Source organism: Nothoprocta perdicaria, unplaced genomic scaffold (genome assembly GCF_003342845.1).
Source record: "Nothoprocta perdicaria isolate Ctin4 unplaced genomic scaffold, notPer1 scaffold_79, whole genome shotgun sequence".
In the NCBI taxonomy this organism is placed as follows: domain Eukaryota; kingdom Metazoa; phylum Chordata; class Aves; order Tinamiformes; family Tinamidae; genus Nothoprocta; species Nothoprocta perdicaria.
Window position 1 is genome coordinate 1,140,882 of NW_020456076.1, and position 20,479 is coordinate 1,161,360.

Genomic DNA, 20,479 nt, shown 5'->3' on the forward strand with positions numbered 1-20,479 from the left:
ATCTCTTAGACTTTGGTGATTTATTTCTCTGAGGAGCCTTCTCTTATTGACTATGCCATATTGTTTCTTGTCTTTTATTTATAATGAAAATGTGAGTTACGGTTCTATTCCATGTCCTGCTCTGTGGTGTAGGTGGCATGACCTGGCCCTTGATGCTGTTCATCTTGCTGTTTCCAGAGATGGATACTGCCACCTACACAGTCCTGGCAGTGAACTGCTGTCTATCTGACTTTCCTCACTTATGCTATGCAGCAGTGCTCCCTGCAGAGAGGGAACTCGGTAGAACAACAGCTTTCTGTGGAGGGCTTTTAGCTTCTATGAGGAAAACTGAAAAGAAAGGTGACTCTGAGGTGTCCTGGATCATGAATGGTGGGACTGAAGAAAAGAGTCCAGGGTCTCCAGCATCACTGCATCCACTGTTGAGTTTTCTTAAGAAACAAACAGACTTCCACCAAATACATAGGTTAGGAAACAGGCAGGCAGACATAGAGACTTCCCAGCATCTCCAACCCCACTAGCTCTGTGTCCAGCTGGTGCTGAGAGAGTTGCTCATATCCAGTTGCTATATCTGATCTGGCTAAGCAGAGAATCTAGGATTGGTGGCCAGTGCTGTTAGGGAGTGACAGGTGAGGAGTTGTGAGAATTGACCAGACAAAACAACTGAAAGCCAAGGAGGGGAAAATGGACATAAATAGGAAGGCTTGGGAGAAGGGAATAAAGAAGGAAGGAATAACTGATACAGTTAAAATTTTAAACAATAATGAAATTTTAGTATTTTATGTAAAGGTTTACTTTAAGCTCAGAAACTTTTTAAGACTTAGGAATATGTTCAGTTAAATGAAAAACAAATTATCTTGACAGATACTGTGAAAAGTAGGGAAAAAAAAGAGTAAGATTTTAAAGTAAGATTATGCAAGTCTTAAGAGTAAATTTTATGCTGAAAATTCTCACAAGTCTAAAGTTAAGCCAAGTATTTTTAGGAGCTAATATTCACGTGGGATGACATTCATTCCTACATGAAGCACCAACAAGTTGACAACTGAAACTCACTTAAATCCAAAAGGAGATAGATTTATCTGGCTTAACTTGAAGAATACAAAATTACATTATGAATAAATTTTTTTTAATAAACTATTAAAAATTGTTCATTATTCTGGATTATCTTGTCAGTGTAAGCAATATATACAGACCACTAAATCTTTGGTCCAAATAGTAGCTTAGAATTAAACTGAAGAAATACATTGAAGCTGATGTGTCAAAAGTAACCTGATACAGAGAAGAGCACGTAGTTGCAGCTGTTTCACACATTTCAGAAACAATTCTTATAAACAAATAAAACTTCTAGAATTTCAAACAACGTCAATGAAAAAGAATTTCATTCTCACTTTCATGGGTCATTTATACTAAGGTGCTCAAAATTGGAATTAAACAAAACATATTAAAAAGCCTTATCTTATTTGATGAAGAACTACTGAAACTGCGAGTATAATTTGCTTCTAAATTGTAATTAGTGGTAGCAGTGATGTTATATTCTGTAGTTGTTATATTGGGTATATTATTTCCAATAGCAGATTGGAAATCTTTTATTTCATGTTGTGTAGATAATGTCATCTTAGACGGAGAGGTAAATGAAAAAATAGTTCTGTTAGATGGGATCGTTCCTCTAGCAGCTTCTATATTAGAAAATAAATTTGAGGATATGTGAATGCAAAGATCTTCTGAAATGCAAGCGTGGAGGTAATGCATGTCCTTTATATCAACACGAGGTTCGCAGCTGTACCCTGCATAACAGCGGCATTCAAATTTTTCTGTAAACATTTGCAGATCCTGAAATGTTGGTTGCCCCTGTAGAGTGTATTTTCCATCTTTTGTCATTTGAATGACCATATTCTCCGAGTTCAGATGAAGGTAGTCACTGGAATTCCATTTTTTCCGTGCACAAGCACCCAAGTCTTGGCATAGTACCTGGCTGCAGATTTTCATTGCCATGGTGATGTTGATGAGGTAAGGAGTCAGCGTCCCTCTAAGGTAGTTGTCCAAAGTCTTACAGGTGTTCTGCAAAAAGAACATCATAGCTGAAAAGTTTAGTAAATAAGCTATAAAAATGCTGTCAATTTAATGTGCTGTACTGGTTTTCTCTCAAGGTTTCAATAATAGTTATAACTGGTAGTTTGAATCAGGTTTATCTGAAAAGTTGCCATATCATTCAAACATCACAGCAAATTAATGTGGGGTGGTTGTTGGAGACATTATTGAAAGCACTGCTGTCAGAAAGTAACTGAATTAAGACTTTCACTTTGCAACTTTGCTTGTAGCATTTGGAATCAGATGCATTTGAAGAAATTCTATGAAGGATCAAACTTACTTTTCAAATTGCTTGAATATTTTGAACGGGGCCCTGAATAGGTTTTCTTCTATAAAATCATTTCTGTGAGACTCTTCAGTTTTCCCCTGACCTGACTAGCCCTAAGCTGCAGGACTAGTTTTCACAAGAATTTTGAATGCAAAGCATAAAAATATGTCAAGATCATCTAATCATGCAGTTGGTGTTTATTCTACATATGCTTGACCAGCTTAATAATTAGAGGCTTTAGGAATTTTTGGCCCAACTATCTTACTTGAGCCTCTTTGTATGTGAAGTGTGGCTTTTCACCCATCTTTAGAGTAAGCAAGTGTTTCCCAAAGACCTCTGTGCCTTAACAGAAGGTGTTAGAGCCCTCACCTCACTGACCTCAACTGCAGTTAGAATCTGTAATGTCTGAAGGGGGTTGGGTGCCCTGTAGTATTCACCTGCAGTATTTGCTACAATGAACTTTAGAATGTTAAAAGCAGCCTAAAGCCAAGCAGTTATTATATTAAGTTATCCCACCCAAGTAAATAAATTACTGTGTAGTTGTCTGTTTCTTTTTCTTTTAGATAATATAAAATTTCTGGCTAGAATTTTTTTTTGTGAAATCGTAGCAAAAGTGAGTCTTATAGGAATATTTAACTGCTGAGAGGCGGTGGGATGTGGAAAATTCTATTTACTCAAACAAAACTCAGAATTTGAGCAGGAAAATTTTTGCTCATCTATGTCCTGTTATAGGGCAGTGTATATAGTAGTGTGCAAAAAAGCTTCAGGTGCAACTGATGTGCACTCTGAAAGCCATGTACATATAGAAAAAGGGCAAATTGGATGACTTTGACTATTTGACCCTAAAAGAAACTACAGGAGTTTTATTTGGCCATGCATTCTGTTACAGGAAGCCAAACAGGACTGAGGAGTTTCAATTCTGTGCTCTTAGAAGACTTCAAAGGAGGGTGAAAGTGCTTCACATACAGTAGATTTTTAATATCAAAATTGCCTGAGTGGGAATGAGCTCGTTCAAAAGATTTATTTGAACACCCTTATAACAATGTTTCTCAAACTGTAAATTTGACTTTCCTAAAACAAGTTACTTTTTTATTCCTTTTCTGACTCAGATCTTTTTACACTGGAATTAGTCAGACTACTACTTATGAAACACAGAACAGGTGGGAGCTGCAATTCTCCTAAGATTTTAAATAAGTGCACCACGTGAAAAATAAAAAGGAAGGACCTTGGAATGATTGCCTTGAGCAAGTCCAAGGAATTTTTCTGTAATCTCCCCACTGGAATACAATGAAATATGAGACCTCTTTCCTTAAATTAGCTAAACAAGTACCAGCTTGTGTCAAATTATCATAGTAGCTTATCCAGTTGGTTGTCCACAACCAACATTGGTACATTCAAAGGTTAAACTCTTAGCCTGCATAGTCATGGGCAAGTTGTATAAGCCTGAATGTGTTCGTTTCATTAACTAGAGAAGACACAAGGTCTGTTGACTGCATGGAGTTAATAGAGTAAAACATATGATGTAAGTCATAATGCTTAACACCCTTTTGATTTTACTGCTCATTAGGACCTCATAAAATTAACTGTCATACCTTATTTTGTGTTAAATTCAAGTCACCCCAGATCACAATTCCAGATGCACCCAGAGCAGCAGATTCTCCGATTGTATTTACCAGGTCTTCCTGAGAGTAAACGTGCAAAGAATCACACTAATGTAAGTTATAACATAAGGACAAAAGGCATACTACATATATAAAATTATATAACCAAAATAACCACTTAAGTAATTACTAAATTGAGCCAGTGCTCAGGCATGTGACATTCACCCATTTAACCATTTCCAACCTTTTGTTGTGTTTTGCTTTGCTTCATTGCCTTCTGTCCACGCAGGGTTGGTAGTAACCAGCTTCAGTAATATTGCCCAAGGCAGGGCTTGGGTAGAGCAACTTGCTTTACTTAATTTTATCTACTAGAATGAGCTAGAGCAGAAATATAGCAAGGGAATGAGCTTTCACCAACAGAAGTCCCTTTTCTCAAGAGGATGCCACTGCATAAGGTCACATTAAGGCCACATATTCCCCTATCAAAACCCTAAAGCCTATTTGGGAAGGGAGAGATCAGGAGAAAACAACTAAACATGGGGGACAACCCACGGGTGTGAAGGGTTACAGGACAGAATAGAAGGATAAGAAGGGAATGGGGGTTACAGGATTTAAAGTTAGTAACTAGAAAAAGTGTCAGGGATCCTGAACAGCCCCACTGCTCTCTGAAAGTAACCAAAGAGCTGGAGGTGCATCCGGTGCTCTACCTGGGTCTGAAAGAGGACACCAAGCACAGGAGTGTCCATGCAGTCACGAGCATCACACCTGCAAACTTCCCCCTTCCTCATGGCTGGATGACCAGCATGGCCAGGGCCAGGAGGAGCTCCCACAACTTGGTGGCATCTCTCATAGGACAGATACACATAAAAATGTGAGGAGAAAAGTGTAATCAGAAACGTACTGAGATAACCAGATCTTAATCAGCGCCTAAATCTGAACAACTTATGAAATGTTAAAATATCACTCAGTTCCTGCGATATAACCACGCAGAATTCTTTTCATTAGCTTTAAAATTCATCCATCTTATCAAAAGACTTGTGACCTGCTTTAGCTTTATGTCTATGTGACATTTTTATGTTCTGATTTTTATAAATGAAATTGATTTTTCATCAGTACTTCAAATCTTAAGTAAGCAATGAGGTTCTTTGATTTCTGGAGAACAATTAAGCTATATTATCAAAATAATGAGAAGAATTGTGAGTGAAAGAAGGGTAATTTACTGTATAAGAATACCTTCAATAGAAATTATTTGGAAATAGGGAAATGAAGATATACACATTATAATTTCAATAGAGAAAAAAAAAAAAAAAAAAGAAATAGAGCAAAGAAGTGACTATTGTAATGTCCTCTCTTACTTCAGCTGGGGAACCAAATCTTAATGTTTTCATCTACAGGGTCCCCTGACAGTCCTCTAAGAAGCCAAGAAGAGAAACATTTCATATAACTCAAAGCAGAAACAAGGAGAAAAAAGAGTTTAAGAAAAAAAAAACAAAGACTCATGTGTTTGTTGTGACATAAAATAGCAGACATTAGGCCAGCCAAATTTTATTAATTCTCTTTGGAAGAGATTATTCCTAATTCTTTTCTCTGAGTTAATGTACCAAAGCATGCTTTACGGCTTTGTAATATTTTGCAAGATGTAGGGACTACTCAGACAGTAGAACACTATTTAGTAAATATTATGAGGAAAATTTGGAAATAGACCTCTCAGTACTAGGTTTGACCAAGTATAGCTGATAGGTTAATTTAAGCTTTTTCTTAAATTCTATATACTTTTTTTTTTCTAATACAAGTTACCATACATTCTAACATCACCTAAATTTAAAATATTTAAAGTCAAGTTCCACTCACCTGAGAGAGATATTCTTCATAGACATCTGTGAATACTGGACGTGTATATACAAAAACTGGAAGAGGATGAGTAGAATTAGAGACATATGAAATTCTAATGGCTTCTTGAACTCTATTGCGAACAAAGGCTCGTGCATTTCTGGAAGATCTTAAAGCTGTTTCTAGATAGATAGATGGATAAAGTGCAGTGCTTTTCTCCCACAACCAGTTAAGCTCGTTATTTCTTGCTTTTTCAATATCTAAACAAGTTCCTGTATAATTATGTGGATTTTGTTTGTAATCATAGTTATAACAGTCTGGATAAAGGTAATATCCCCACAGACGATTTGGCTTCATTGCTATGCCCAGCTTTAAAGATTCCAACATAATTGATTTTGCTGCAGTTTCAAATTCCAGTTTAGCTATAGTCCTGGCTTCAGCTTCTGATAGGCTTAGGTCTCTCTGCTGAACCAGTTCAATGGATTCCTGTCTATAGATGTCTTTAGAACCCCAGTTTCTTATCCACACAGGTCTCCAGTTTTCCCAGTCAATGACAGCCAGTCCAATCTGTTCATCTGAAGGAATATAAAACTGAATGTCTTCTTTGGCTTTTTTTAAATGATTCTCCAGCACAGACAGTTGAGGAAGTCCTCCGTTGACTGCCTCTCCAGTGATTTCATTTTTGTAAGGATAGTAACCAAGCCTGTCTGGATAAAACAGAGTGATGTTTTGTCCGACGGATGTCTTCAATGTGCTTCCAGTGAGAGAAAAAAAATCCATATCTAGCTGCACTCCTGTCCTTTCGACACAAAGTTCTGTAGGAGCATTCCAGACAGAAATGAAAGGTGAATTAGAAATAAATGGACGAGCTCGTACATTCAGAGATGAGCAGCAGGAAACTAGAAGACTGAACACCATACAGGATGCCGTAGCAGTTGTACAGGTAGCACAAATACCAAAACTTTGGATTTGTCTCAGAGTTTCCATTTTACCATATGTAGTGACATCAGGCACTTCTGGTTAGACAAACTAAATGCTATCAAGATGCTCAGAGGGATGTCAGTCTCTCAAAATCTTTAGCATACAATATATTTCTTAAAATGAATTAAGCAGTGTTTTTAAAAAGAGATATCCTTCATGCCACATTTTCTACCATTTCAGACAGCAGATAACTTCTCAACTTCTAAGACCTAATGCAGAAAAGAAAACAGATAAATGTGGGTAAAGTGATATGTAATTAATATTTCTTTTGTAATCATGAAATGAAAGCAATTTGTGACTTTGAATACACTGGCATCTTTGAGTAAAATTCCCCTTTGAAGAAAAACACAATAATCAATCATAGAAGTAAACTATATCAGAATAAATATAAAAATGTGTCCAGTGGTGGTGTCCAATGATCCACTGAGCAGAATCAGTATGTTCAGCATGATCACTGATTATGTCAATGACTGATGTCACACAATGTCCTCCTAGTCAATAGTAATCTATGTATAGTATTTCTCACCTATCTGAAAGTAAAATTTGAGGGCTGACTTTGTCAATATTACAGAGCTTCTATGGTAAGATCCATGATAACACAAAGTGGAACTCAGATGGTGGGCAATATTCAAGAAAACCGTCTATATGAACTTGTTCAACTCAATGAGGTATCTGAAATATTGTAAGCATTCTATCTGACAGTCACTTTTTTTAATTAGGATCAAACGCTGCATACCATCTTAGTATATGGACTTCTACATGCTGCCTAAGGCCGTTTGAGATTTACAGATTAAGTGACCCGAAATCTACATCTGCTGAGGAACACAATTCAATAGACAAGTTCAAGTGATTGTGCACAGATAATGAGCAGCTGCAGTTACTTTTAATAACAATAAAAATATAATGCTAATGGTGCTGGCTGTAGTTTAGCCAACCATTTTTAACTTCGTAGCTCAAAAACTAAAGCATTTCTCTGTATATTAGCACATCTGAATCCACATTCCTTCTGATCAAACTCCTGATCTGTCCCCTCTTATAGAGGGGATTTGGCTATCGAATACCTAAGGAATATAAGAGTAGATTTGAAGGAGAATATGGGAGATGACGAGAGTATCCCTGGGATGACAGTATGCTTGGGAATCTAAAACCTCTGAGGAGAGAGGGGGAAAAATAAAAGGAAATAAGATTTTGCTTTGCAGTCACCGAATTCAGTTAGTAGTGGAAATCACAAACTTCTAGTTCCTGCAGCCTGTATTATATCTTCCTCTCACTAGGAAGGTTCCCTGTACATGCACTAAATTTTTTATCATATCTAGATCTACTGAAAGCTCCCAAGTTTGCTTGGACTTTTGGGGAAAAAAAAAAAAAAAAAGAAGAAGAAGAAGAAATGCATGTGTACAGAACTGTCATTCAAGAAAAGGCAGAGTAACATGGCTTTTATCATTCCTGTGAGATGGTGCAATGTAAACCTTTTGAGGACTGAAACAATGGAAGAATCTTTGTCAACAAATGAATTAAATCCCTCCTCTGGCCATAGACATTCCATTCTCTAAAGGTGATTCCAGCTTTCTCTCTCTTTCTCTCTTAAATCTGAGAACCAGGAGGAAAACTGGGACAATAGGTAAGTTGTACTGGAAGAGGAGCCACCAAGGAGTAGAAAGAGATTCCTGGGGAGGAATTTGCATTACCAAGGCAATTGTGAGCTTCCCAGATGAGTAAGTCAATTTTGCAGGTTGTATTTTCCCTCATCCTTATCTATCACTTTTGATGCTAACAGGCTCTAGGTATATTCTTGCTTTGAACATGTTCATTCTTTTCCTTCCTGGGCATGCTGCCAGCTCTTGGGCAGCTTGCCAGTGGAGAAGCACAGGGCTCTTAGCCGTTCCTTGTGCCACTCCAGTGGCATGAGATTGTGCTATCCAGCACAGTTCTCCCACGGGCCATTGTCAACCTGGCTCCATGGCACATTGTGCTCCAAACAAAACCCTCAGTACATTTCTGTTTATTTACCTGAACTACATGGAGACATTTTAGAGAAAGTGGATAATGGCATAGACATAAAGTTGAACATTTGCTTATTAAGATGAAAAGCTCACATTTTCTACCTTCACCCTCTCAAATGTGCATCCATATTTCAGAATATTTCAGAATATTTCAGAATATTTAAGGTTGGAAGGGACCTCTACAGATCATCTAGTCCAACCTTCCTGCTCAAGCAGGCACACCTAGAGCACGTGGCACAGGGTGGCATCCAGGCGGGTTTTGAAGACCTCCAGAGAAGGAGACTCCACAACCTCCCTGGGCAGCCTGTTCCACTGCTCTGTCACCCTAACAGTAAAGAAGTTCCTCCTCACCTGGAGACGGAACTTCCTGTGTTCCAGCTTGTGTCCATTACCCCTCGTCCTATCGCTGGCCACCAGTGAGAACAGCCTGTCCCCTTCCTCCCTGCATTCTCCCTTCCTGAACTTATACATATTAATCATATCCCCTCTGAGCCGCCTCTTCTCCAGAGAAAACAGGCCCAGCTCGCTCAGCCTCTCTTCATACGAGAGATGTTCCATTCCCTAGATGTTCCATTCCCTATATTACTGAATCAATGACTAGTGCTGATGAATTATCAATTAAACTTAAATTGCACATAAGTAGAATTAGTTCAACTATCCCTATATCATTTCTAAGCAGTTATAATACATCATATTAGCATATCGTATCATTATATCATATAATTAATACAGTTTACTGCCAAATAGAAGTTATGACCACAGGGAGTGTGGTCTGTAACAGGGAGTGTGGAGTAACCCTGTCAGAGCATGTACAGCTGGGTTTCCTTTGACTTACATAGAGAAGGCTTTTGCAGACCTGGAGCAGTGGCAAGAAATAGATACAAATCGCAGAATAATAGAATCATTGAATAATGTAGATTGGAAGGGACTGCTGCAGGTCACCTAGTCCAACTTTCCAGTCAAAGCATGTTAAATTAGATTGATTTGCTTCAGGACCTGTCCAGTCATGTTTTGAGTATTTCTGAGATCTGAAATATCACAGTTTCTATGGACAACCTGTTCCAGTTTTTGGCTCCTCTTATGGTGAAAACATATTTCCTTAACATCTCATTGCAATTTCCCATGTTGCAATCTCATATGTTGTCTCTCATTCCATCACTGCGCCTCTGAGAAGAGTCTGGCAACCATGCCACTAGGCATTAAAAGAATAAGAGATTCCTTAAATCTTCTCCTAAGGCTTAACAAACCCAGTTGTTTCAACCTCTTCCTCTATCTCCTATGTTCCAGCTCCCTGACTATCACTATGTCCCTTCACTGGAGTTCTTCCATCATGGCAGTGCCTTTCTTGTAGCACACTCAAAACTGGACACAGTATCCCAAATACACTATGAAAGTGGCAGAGGAGACATCACATCCCAACTAGCTGCCTGTGTTCAGCTTTCATCTCCACAAGGGCACACCGTTTCTACTAGGATCAACAACTCCATTCCTTTGAAGCTGTAAAAATTTTAAGTGCAGAGTTGCCTGCTCACTGTCAGAACAGAAACAATTTTTTTTAGCCTTTATAATCTTTCTCACTGTATCCTTCCCGTTATAGAAAGGCCAAGTCAATAATGTCCCTTGCCACTGACCTAGACCAGAGCTGGTGCTGCTGACCATTTAAAAGCATTTACCTTGCCTGTGTAGCTGAGAAGAGAACAATAGACTATTCAGTTTTCTCACCTTGAAGAGATCAGTACATATAGATAAAATGAGATGCTCAAGGATACAACCACTAGGATCAAAAAAAATCCAACTGAAAAACTGTCAAATAAACAATAATAGCAACAGTTCTTGGAGGAGGGTCTGGTAGCAGAGAGAGAAGGCTTTTTAAGTGGAAGTGCAAGCAGAAAAAAAAAAAAAAAAAAAAAAAAAAAAAAAAAAAAAAAAAAAAAAAAAGCAAGCTTCCAGGCATTATTACTCTCGGGAGAAAACAGGTTCTTGGTATCAAAGCAGTAGCTTATGTCACATATGAACATCCATACACACCATTCACCAAATTCCACAGCTGCTGAGCTGATAACTCAGGAACTGCTTCCAAAGAAGAGCAGTTTCATAAGTTCAACTTAGATCATGACCTAAAAAGGAAGTATGATCTTATTTGCTTCAACTGATCCAAGAGATTACTACCCCATTTGCATAACACCTCCTTGGTGACACTTGTAGTAAAATGTGCTTCATGCACTTCCTCCAACTACCTGGAAATGAAACCAAGAAAAACACTTCTATTCTACAGGCTAAACAATCTCAGTTCTCTCAGCTTCTCCTTATATGACAGATGCTCTAATCCTTTAATTATTGTGGTAGTTTGACAAACTTGCTCTAGTACGTGCATGTCCTTGCACTGGGAAGCCCAGAAATGTGGACAGTATTCCAAGTGTGGTCTCACCAGTTGGGAAGGGAATAATTACCTGCCTCAGCCTGATGGCTGATCTGCTCTTCTAATGCAGCCCAGGAGGCTGTTGGACTCAGTTTCTACAAGTGTGTATTGCTTGTTAATGCACCAGGACCCCTTGTGTCCTTTCCTACAAAGCTGCTCTCCAGCCAGTCAGTCCCCAAGTCTGTACTGATGAAAGGGGTTGGTCCTCCAAAGTTCCAAGATTTTGCATTTCCCTTTTTAAACTTCATGAGGTTCCTGTTGGCACATTTCTCCAGATTGTTAATGTCTTTCTCAATGGCAGCACAACCATCTCATCTAACAACCATCTCTTCCAAGTTTGCCTTGTCTGCAAACTTGTGGAGAACACCCTCTGTCTCATGATCCAGGTCACACTGAGGTCGTTAATGAAGATGTTAGCTGTGTGCTGTGTGTCTCTGGGAGACAACATAAGTTAGAGGCCTCCAGCTGGAGTTTGTGCCACTGAACATAACCCTTTAAACCTGGTCATTCTGCTAACTTTCAGTCCACCTCACTGTCCATATCTGACCTCCATCAGTTTGCCTGTAAGGGTGCCTATAAAGATGTATGAGACATCATCAAAAGCTGTGCTGAAGTCAAGATTAACAACACTCACTCTTCTGCCCTTGTCTCTCAGGCCAGTAATCTCATTGTAGAAGGCTGTCAGGTTAGTCAGGCCTGAGTTCCTCTTTGTAAATCCACGCTGACAACTCTAAATCTCTTCTCCTCCTTAAAGTGCTTGGAAATGATTTCCAGGAGGATTTGCTCCATCAGCCTTCTATTGATTGGGGTGAGCCTGATCTGACCAGCCTGTAGGTTCTCTTTTTTTGGCCTTCTTGAGGATAGTAGTGACATTTTCTTTCCTCTAGTCATCAGGAGTCTCCTTTAAATACTCTGAATTTTCAAAGATAATTGATATCATCATAATGACATTGACCAGCTCTCTCAGCATTGATGTATATCCCATCAGGTTCCATGGACTTGTGTCTGCCCAATTTGTTTAAACATACATTTCTCATCAAGGGTAACTTTTCCTTGCTCTGGATTTTCCAAATGGTCTCAAGACCTTGAGATTCTTGAAGACTGGTCTTACCATTAGAGAGAAAGACGATGAAGGTCTTTTCTGTGCCTTTATACTAGGTAACCTTCCCCATTCAGTCAACAGACACACCTTTTCCCTGTTCATCCTTTTGGTGCTGAGATACCTCTATATCCTTATTGCCCTTCACATGTTTCAGCAGGTTCAGCTGAAGGGAATGACATCTAAACTAAGCTAGATTAAACTAATCAAACATGAAGAGCTGAGATAAACTGGCATTTGCCAAGACTGTGATCCTCTATCTAACAGGTTTTGTCAAGCTATAACATAGTTGGGAAGGGAGAGGGTAAGGGAGGAAGGAAAGAGAGAGAGAGAAAGAGAGAGAGAGAGAAAGAGAGAGAGAGAGAAAGAGAGAGAGAGAGAAAGAGAGAGAGAGAGAAAGAGAGAGAGAGAGAGAGAGAGAGAGAGAGAGAGAGAGAGAAAGAGAGAGAGAGAGAAAGAGAGAGAGAGAGAAAGAGAGAGAGAGAAAGAGAGAGAGAGAAAGAGAGAGAGAGAAAGAGAGAGAGAGAAAGAGAGAAGAATTTTATTAGAAGTAGCCCAGCTTTTACAGTGCCTCTGGCTTTGGCTATGAAGGATTTCTTGCCCCCATCGAAGTCAGAGTGCTACAGGACACAATGCTAGGGTAAGCTCTTTAGTTTGACAGAAGTTTTTCTCTTCCAAATTTTGCTATAATGTACTCTTCTGGGCCTAAGTTAATGGATTATTTTACGTGATAGCTTCCAGTTAAAAGGATTGCCTCTGGCCTAACTTAACGATGACAGCTCTAATATATGTTGCTCTTTTCGGTCTCCACGCCTGTCAGTCTAAGTGAGCTGAGTAATAAAGTTGCCCTTGTCTTCATCAAAAAGTCAATATCTTTACAATATATTAACGCTAATTGCTCTAGGGCTGTCTGACTAGAAGTACATAGTGATGGATCTAAATGCCCTCATTCTAGGGAATAGTTACTGTTTTAGATTTTCTTGAATTTGACATTCATAACGATTACCTTTGGAAGAAAAAGAGAGTTTTGAGTTTTCTTGATTTAATTTAGTCCTTTTTCACAGAATAGATTGAAATGTAAAACTAAATGTGATCAAAAATGGAACTGTACAATATCACATCTGTGGGAAATGCAGAATCACAGAATATTTGGAGTTGGAAGGGGCTTCTGCTCAAGCAGGGTCAGCTAGAGCATGTTGCCCAAGACCATGTTCAAATAGCTTTTGAATATTTCTAAGAATGGAGACTCCACAGCTTCTGTTAACAACCTGTTCCAGTGTTCAACCACCCTCACAGTAAAGAATTATGGGTTTTGTGCTTTTAAATTGAATTTCCTGTTTCAGTTTGTGCCTTTTACATGTTGTCTCATTACTGGGCACCACTGATAGCTGTAGAATAATAAACGGGGCAATGCCAAATGACCTTGAAAATATGTTTTACTGGCCAAAGGCAGTGAAAAAATGGAAAAGATGAGAACTGAATATATGCTTGAACCGCATGCAAATATTTAGTGCTACTGCCTGATGATGTGGCCTATCAAACACATGTATTGGGTTGTTTGGCATACAACCAAGACTCATCACAAAGTGTTAGAAGAATTCTCTTTTTTTTTTTTTTTAATGGAAAATAGGTATGAGAGTAGTATTAATATATTAATTTTAGACTTGATAATTCAACATGGCTAGTTAAGTCTGGTCCACAAATATTAAACTTAAACTTATGCCAATAAGCACAACCAGTATCTGACACCCTTATGCTAATGTAGTAAACCAGATTTCACAAATTGCAAGGAAAAGTCCATATATTCTCACATATATATTTTTTTTGCATAGAACAGTGACATAGCAGAGATGCACTTCCTGAATCCCAAGGAAGAAAATGATTGTTAGCTATGATAGAGTGACTAACTGAGAGCATATGGGAACAGTTCGCATCTTAAGATCATCAATATACATTTCTATGATTTTTTACTATAGATTGAGGTGTTGCAAAGAATGTGCATATTAATATTAATTATTTATTAACTAATGATAAATTCACAATGGAATATACTGATAAGAAATCATTTGGTCTTGTCATTATATTGAAAAAAGGAAGGATGCGGAAGTTTGCACACGAAAGGTTTTTGTTAATGGAATCAGTGAATTAAATCACTTTAAAGCTATGGTTAAATGAGGTCATATAGGCAGATGGGACCAGATTCATATAAAATGTGTATTTGTATTTGTTGCTGTGAAAATAATTGCCTCTGTTGTAGACACAATATGGTATTACATATTGCAAATGTTTAAATATTATGTCCTACTTTTATGAAACTACTATTAAATAAAACATGAAATTTTGAAATATGTATAAGTCTTCTCTAGATTGAAATAGCCCCATTTTCTTCACTATGGAAGAGGCCTTCTGAAAGAAGAGAGTAGTATCACTGCCTTTTTTTAATGCAGCTTTCACAACTTTTCTCGTTCATTAGAACTCTCATCCTAAGTGAGATACTTGAGTTTATGCCCCTCTCAGCCTGTACAAGATTTTAATCCTCATGCTCATCCACAGTCTTTTAAAGACATATATCCTAGCCAAGAGGCTACTCATTAAAAACTGATGTCAGAGTCAAAAACAGCCACAGAAGGAAGAGAAGAAGAATCTCACACTTACACTGCATTCCCTCTGTTCCCCAGTTGATTCCTCACTTTGGCATTTCTAAAACAGAGATCAATGATCTTGATTTAGTACACATAGGTATTGTCAGACTAATATTAATGCTTGTGAGGAATAGGAAGATCCTCAAAAAAACAGTGCAAATTTGGAAATTTGTACCATCTATCTTGCACAGTCCAGATCTGGTTCAGGTTAGAAGTACCTCAGCCAAAAGAGAAGAGATAAAGGCTTCCCCCTTCCTCCAACCAAGTTCACAGCACAGATACATAAACCAGCAAAACTGGCTAGTGTAGCCAGCACTGCTGATTTAAGAAGTGATTGTCAAACTACACCTGAGTGCTCCAGCTGTCCTTGGCACCAGGAATTGCCAAACCAGATCTTCCATGATTGTTTAATCCTTTTCCTGAGTACCTTTTTTTCAGAATAGAGGACAATGGTTGCGTAAGAACTCAAAGTCTAAAAATAAACTCCAAAAACGCAAACACAAATTTCTGTACTGACATTCCCAACTGAATTACTTAAAGAATTTTATATTGCCTATGTATGCCTTTATATACTTATACATGATATGCTTGTATTTTAATGAACAGTAGCTAATCCTCCAGATTGGAGAGAGCCTCCCTTTCACAAGAAGAATGGATATACAAAAGATATGGTCAAATTACTGTTTGATTGCTTAAATGTGATACTACTATATGTTTTTACTAGTATTTCCAGATAATTTTTATATTCTTATCATCACTACTCCAGTGTTCCATGACTAATTTAAAAATCTTAGAAAAAAATCTCTCTTCCTATTGATTCTCTATGTTTTTCCTCTTGCAAATTCTAATTCTCATTTCTGTAAAAATTCCTAATATCCTAGCAGTCTGTTTATTGATGTTTTAATTGGTGTTTGAGTGAGTTAGCCAAATAAACTGTCTGAACACATTTTCAAGAGTATTTGGAAAAAATCCTTCGCTGCACTGAGTATAATTAGGTTTGGCAGTACTCAAATTCTGTAACAACAATTTCCATGGCAGTTTTTTAAAAGGAAACAAGGATAAGATAAGAATTCTTTGCATAACGCTTTGCAGAGAAATTCAACTCACTAGGGCTGTTCTGCAAAATGTTTATTGTCTGCTGAATCTCTAATGCTTTAAGGCAAAATATATCCAAATTTATTCTCTATAAGAAAGACTCAAAATCATTAAATATATTTATTACTAGTCAATATCATATGAAAAAAATTTAAACATGTATCCACTGAACCATCTAGCTAAGTGAAGCACAGATAAATCTGCAAGTCTGTTTGAATCACATTCCTGTACTTCACAAATCTGGGACTTTGGGCAGATGACAGACATTTTCAAATTCCAAGTAGCAATTTCCTTTGTTTTGTCAGATATCTTTCACTGTGTTATACTGAGACCTCTTGAATAATTCTAATTACTGGCCTTTAGAAGTAAAAAATAAACACACATATTTTCTTTGTTTCAGCCTGTATATTCAACCTTTTCTTCTCCCTGACTACCTGGCAAGGTTGTAGGCACAGCTTTCATTCATTATCCTGTTCCGTGGAGACATCAACCAAGCAAATCAAATAATCATTGAACACTTTCATCAATGTACTGCTTTTCAGTTCCATCTAAAGATGCCCAATGTATTTTTCTTTGCAGCAATATGTTGCACTCCAGGTTCATTTTAAACTCTTCTTGACAGCAATTTTTACATGAGAGCTAAAGTTCAGATCACAGTGGACTTTAAGTCACAGCACAAAAACAGGTTCCTCAAACAATTTACTAGATCTTGTAGGTGAGGTTTTCCAAACAAGACAACGTACCCTCAAGTATACAGGCATTTTCACATGGAGTCTGAATTATGGAGGATCATAATGCTCCATTGATAAACATGCTTTTCCCTTTTCCACCAGAATATTATTTGGAAGTCCAGAATTTCACATCTGTGTTAAAAATGTTTTCCCTCAGCAAATCATTACCCTATTGTAGTGATTAATATTGAAAAAGGATCTGTATGCTACAAAAAAGCTATGCCTTTGAAAGAGGTGTGGCAGCTCTAAAAAGTTCCTATGGGACAGGCAAAACATGCTTTTGCCCAGTCCTTTTAGGTAACGCAGTATTAAAATTAACACAGTTCAGAATGTAAAATGGTTTCAGTCAAAAAAAAAAAAAAAAAAAAAAAAAAGTCCTCTGTTTGGAAAAATGAGGATCTTCCAGGAGAGAATCACAGAATATTTAAGGTTGAAAGGGACCTCTAGAGATCATCTAGTCCAACCTTCCTGCTCAAGCAGGGGCACCTACAGCATGTGGCACAGGGTGGCATCCAGGTGGGTTTTGAAGACCTCCAGAGAAGGAGACTCCACAACCTCCCTGGGCAGCCTGTTCCACTGATCTGTCACCCTAACAGTAAAGAAGTTGCTCCTCACCTGGAGACGGAACTTCCTGTGCTCCAGCTTGTGGCCATTACCCCTCGTCCTATCGCTGGCCACCAAAGAAAACAGCTCGTCCCCTTCCTCCCTGCATTCTCCCTTCCTGAACTTAACGTAAGGTAAGCTCCGTTAGGTAAGAAGGTAAGCTCCATCATTAGGACATCACTTGAATAGAGGAATTCCCTTTGAAAAGCAGGAGAATTGGTGTAGTTCTGAGAGGAAACCCAACCTGCATTGATAAAATTGTTCCCAGATTTTCAATAGCAATCATTTTTAGAGCTAGAGCAACAAGAGTGGGAGGTAGGAAAGTTCTCAGAGGTGATCTATCCTTGAAAATAAATATTACTTATTAACTTCAGTCAGTTTATATATTAGCCTCTCTCTTCATAGTATGTGGTTTCAGTTCTCTTTTGCTATACCTGAACGCTTTCTCTTTTCAAACTTGATCTCCTGGGACTATAGTTCATTTCGTATTCCTGTCTCCCTTATGACTCTCTATAAATAAATACAATCCAAAGAAAATACGAAACCATAGTAAAGAAATTAATCTTCCCTCGAGAATAGTCGCTCTTTCCTACTGTTTCCTTCTGTGCCCCTTATCATCCTCTGCTTCTTCACAATCCTCGTAGTCTTTTGTTATTTCAATAAACCTACTAATGTGGAGCAGCCAGCCTAATTGCCACCCACCCCTGGAGAGAGGTGAAAGAGATGGGCAGGCAGGTGTCAAAGCCTCAAAACAAAGGTGAATACAAAGGTATGCAGAACAGTGGTGACTTATAAAGGAGGCTTATGGAGCACTGCTTTGGGAAATGGCTATGCAAAGAATTGACAGCTTCAGATGAAAAGAGAAAAGGAGCACAGATGGGATCCAACCCAGCCTCTGCAAGCACATTATCACAACCCTTAGAGAAAGCCTAAGGAAAAGGATTTAGAGCAAAGGAGTAGGAAAAGAGGCTGGCAGCTCTGAGGAAAGAACAATTTCTGTATGTTTGGATCTGGCACAGTTCAGGAAAGCAAAGTCTCACCCAGCTTTTATGGACAGTCACCAAGGATACTTGACCTTCCTCTAACTGAAATAATACAAATTTTGGCTAACTAATGGAAGCAAAAACAAACAAAAAAAAAAAAAAAACCCAACAAAAAAAACCACCTTTTGTGTTTAAGCAAAAAGGGCCGCAGTGTCTCATATGCCAAGAGCGTGAATCTGGACCACCTGTGTGACACAGATTGCTGCCCATGCAAGTCCAGCTCTCCAAGCCCCTGCTTCAGGATCCTACAAAGAGGCAGGACATCTCCCACATCCTCATTCTCTGAGTCTTCTCCAGGTAGGAGAAACTCACAGGAACTTCTCAGCAGGAGCTCACACTAACCCATTGCCACGTAGGAACTGTCAAGAATTGCCCCATTGTTTATGAGCAACTTACACAAAACTCTTGCCTTTGATTTTTTTGTGGATTGCATTCCCCATCTCTGGCTCCATATAGAAAAATAATAATTACACTGCAATATATCATTTACCTGAGTTGAAAGGCTGAAAATACTAAGGTATCTTCTCATCCACCCTTTATTAGAAACAGTCACTAGGTAGAAATAACTTAAAGCATAAGTTTAAAGCAGTAGACTCCTAACAAAATCCATATCAATGTATTGCTGCCGGTAAACAAAACATATTCCCTGGCCCCAGAAATAATTGTCTAGATGAACAATTTAACATAAAGAGTGCAAAATAAATGGTATTCATGTAACATTAGTTTAGAATTTTGATATGAAGATGTATTTTACTCAATAACTACGACAACCACTATTTACTCTTTCAAGATAGTCTTTGTTTGTTTAATAGTTCAATGAATCACTTGAGATTAAAAAATTCAAAACAGGCTAAAAAAATTGAAAATAATATCACACTGAGAAGATAAATGCTTAATTTGTGTAGGGTGTTATATATGATACTTGACAGTCCTTCTAAAAGTCTTATCTAAATGAATCTTCCCTTTAGGGAGCTCAGAAACTTTAAATTTTGAAATAGTGAAAATTTAAGCAATAAAAGTATCTGTGGTAAATACTCACCCACATGATACCACAGGTCAGGACTTGTTGAAATGAATGAATGGTTGAGCGGACAGTGTAATTAGCTTTGTCTGGAAAGGCAGGGCTCTGGCCCAGCCAATTGGGATCTGTCATTTACTGAAAAACTTAGCATAATTACAGGGTAGTTGATTAAAGGTGTCTCCTGTCACAGACGCTTGCAGCAAGTAGTATAAGAAAACATTACCTGCCACAGGGCTTGCACTGTGTCTATAGCTTACCTCAAGAATACCAAGCAAACACTTTAAAAGAGATCTCTTTTTGTTTTCCCTTTTCTTTTCTAAAGAGGTCTTATTTTACATTCTGACTTCATTTTACTTCTTTTTTTTTTTTCGTTTACTTCATTTAGTGCCCCACTAGTTTGACCAATGGAGCACCAGGCACCACCTGACACTGCTCTCTCAGATATTCAGGCACCACTAGAGTAGTGGGGATGCAGATGTAGGTAATGTTAACACATACCCACATAAGGGCACATAATATCTTAGACATAGTAATAGACATAATAATAATAGTTTGTAAAGCTATTCTGAAATTATGGAGAAAAATATTGAAGATGCAAAGACCTTCTAAGATGCAGAAAGAAGACAAAATAGTATTTCTCGGTCTTTATGTTGTCATCTCATTGTTCCCTAGCATTACTCTTCTGCTACTAATTTTACATAATTATTTAAAAAACATATGTGTTGGCAATGAAATGTAGAATAAAATTCAAAGTAAAGCTTTGGAATTTTAAATATTCATTTTGTACTTGCTCTTTACCTGGCTTGAATTCTTTCACCAGGTGTTTTTGTCAAATAAATTACTTTCCTTCTTCATGGAAAATATTCAGCCAGCTTTGTGTATCAGAAGAACAGCATAAATAAGTCATGAGACTATGTAGGTCAAATTACTGCTGAGAGAAACTGATTCATGAGAGTTAACAACAAAAGCCAGCTAAATGAAACAGCCATTGCTGTTTCAGCCCAAGCTGCAGACTGCAAAGCTCTTCCACTTCACCTGTTGGAATTATTTTTCCTCCC

At 38.0% G+C, this 20,479-nt stretch overlaps 1 protein-coding gene across 2 annotated transcripts; it reads right to left on the reverse strand.

Moving 5' to 3' along the window:
• Positions 1-1,123: 1,123 nt before the first annotated feature.
• On the reverse strand, positions 1,124-19,468 carry SPAM1 (sperm adhesion molecule 1). Of its 2 annotated transcripts, none has more exons than XM_026051679.1 (4): positions 19,440-19,468; positions 5,806-6,974; positions 3,946-4,035; positions 1,124-2,055 (listed from the first exon to the last, which is right to left on the reverse strand). In XM_026051679.1, the coding sequence occupies exons 2-4, from the start codon at positions 6,769-6,771 to the stop codon at positions 1,399-1,401; spliced, it is 1,713 nt and encodes a 570-aa protein (XP_025907464.1). In that variant the 5' UTR covers positions 6,772-6,974; positions 19,440-19,468; the 3' UTR covers positions 1,124-1,398. The 2 variants fall into 2 exon arrangements, with proteins under 2 accessions (XP_025907464.1, XP_025907466.1); XM_026051681.1 differs by lacking the exon at positions 19,440-19,468 and adding an exon at positions 14,942-14,970.
• Positions 19,469-20,479: the final 1,011 nt, after the last annotated feature.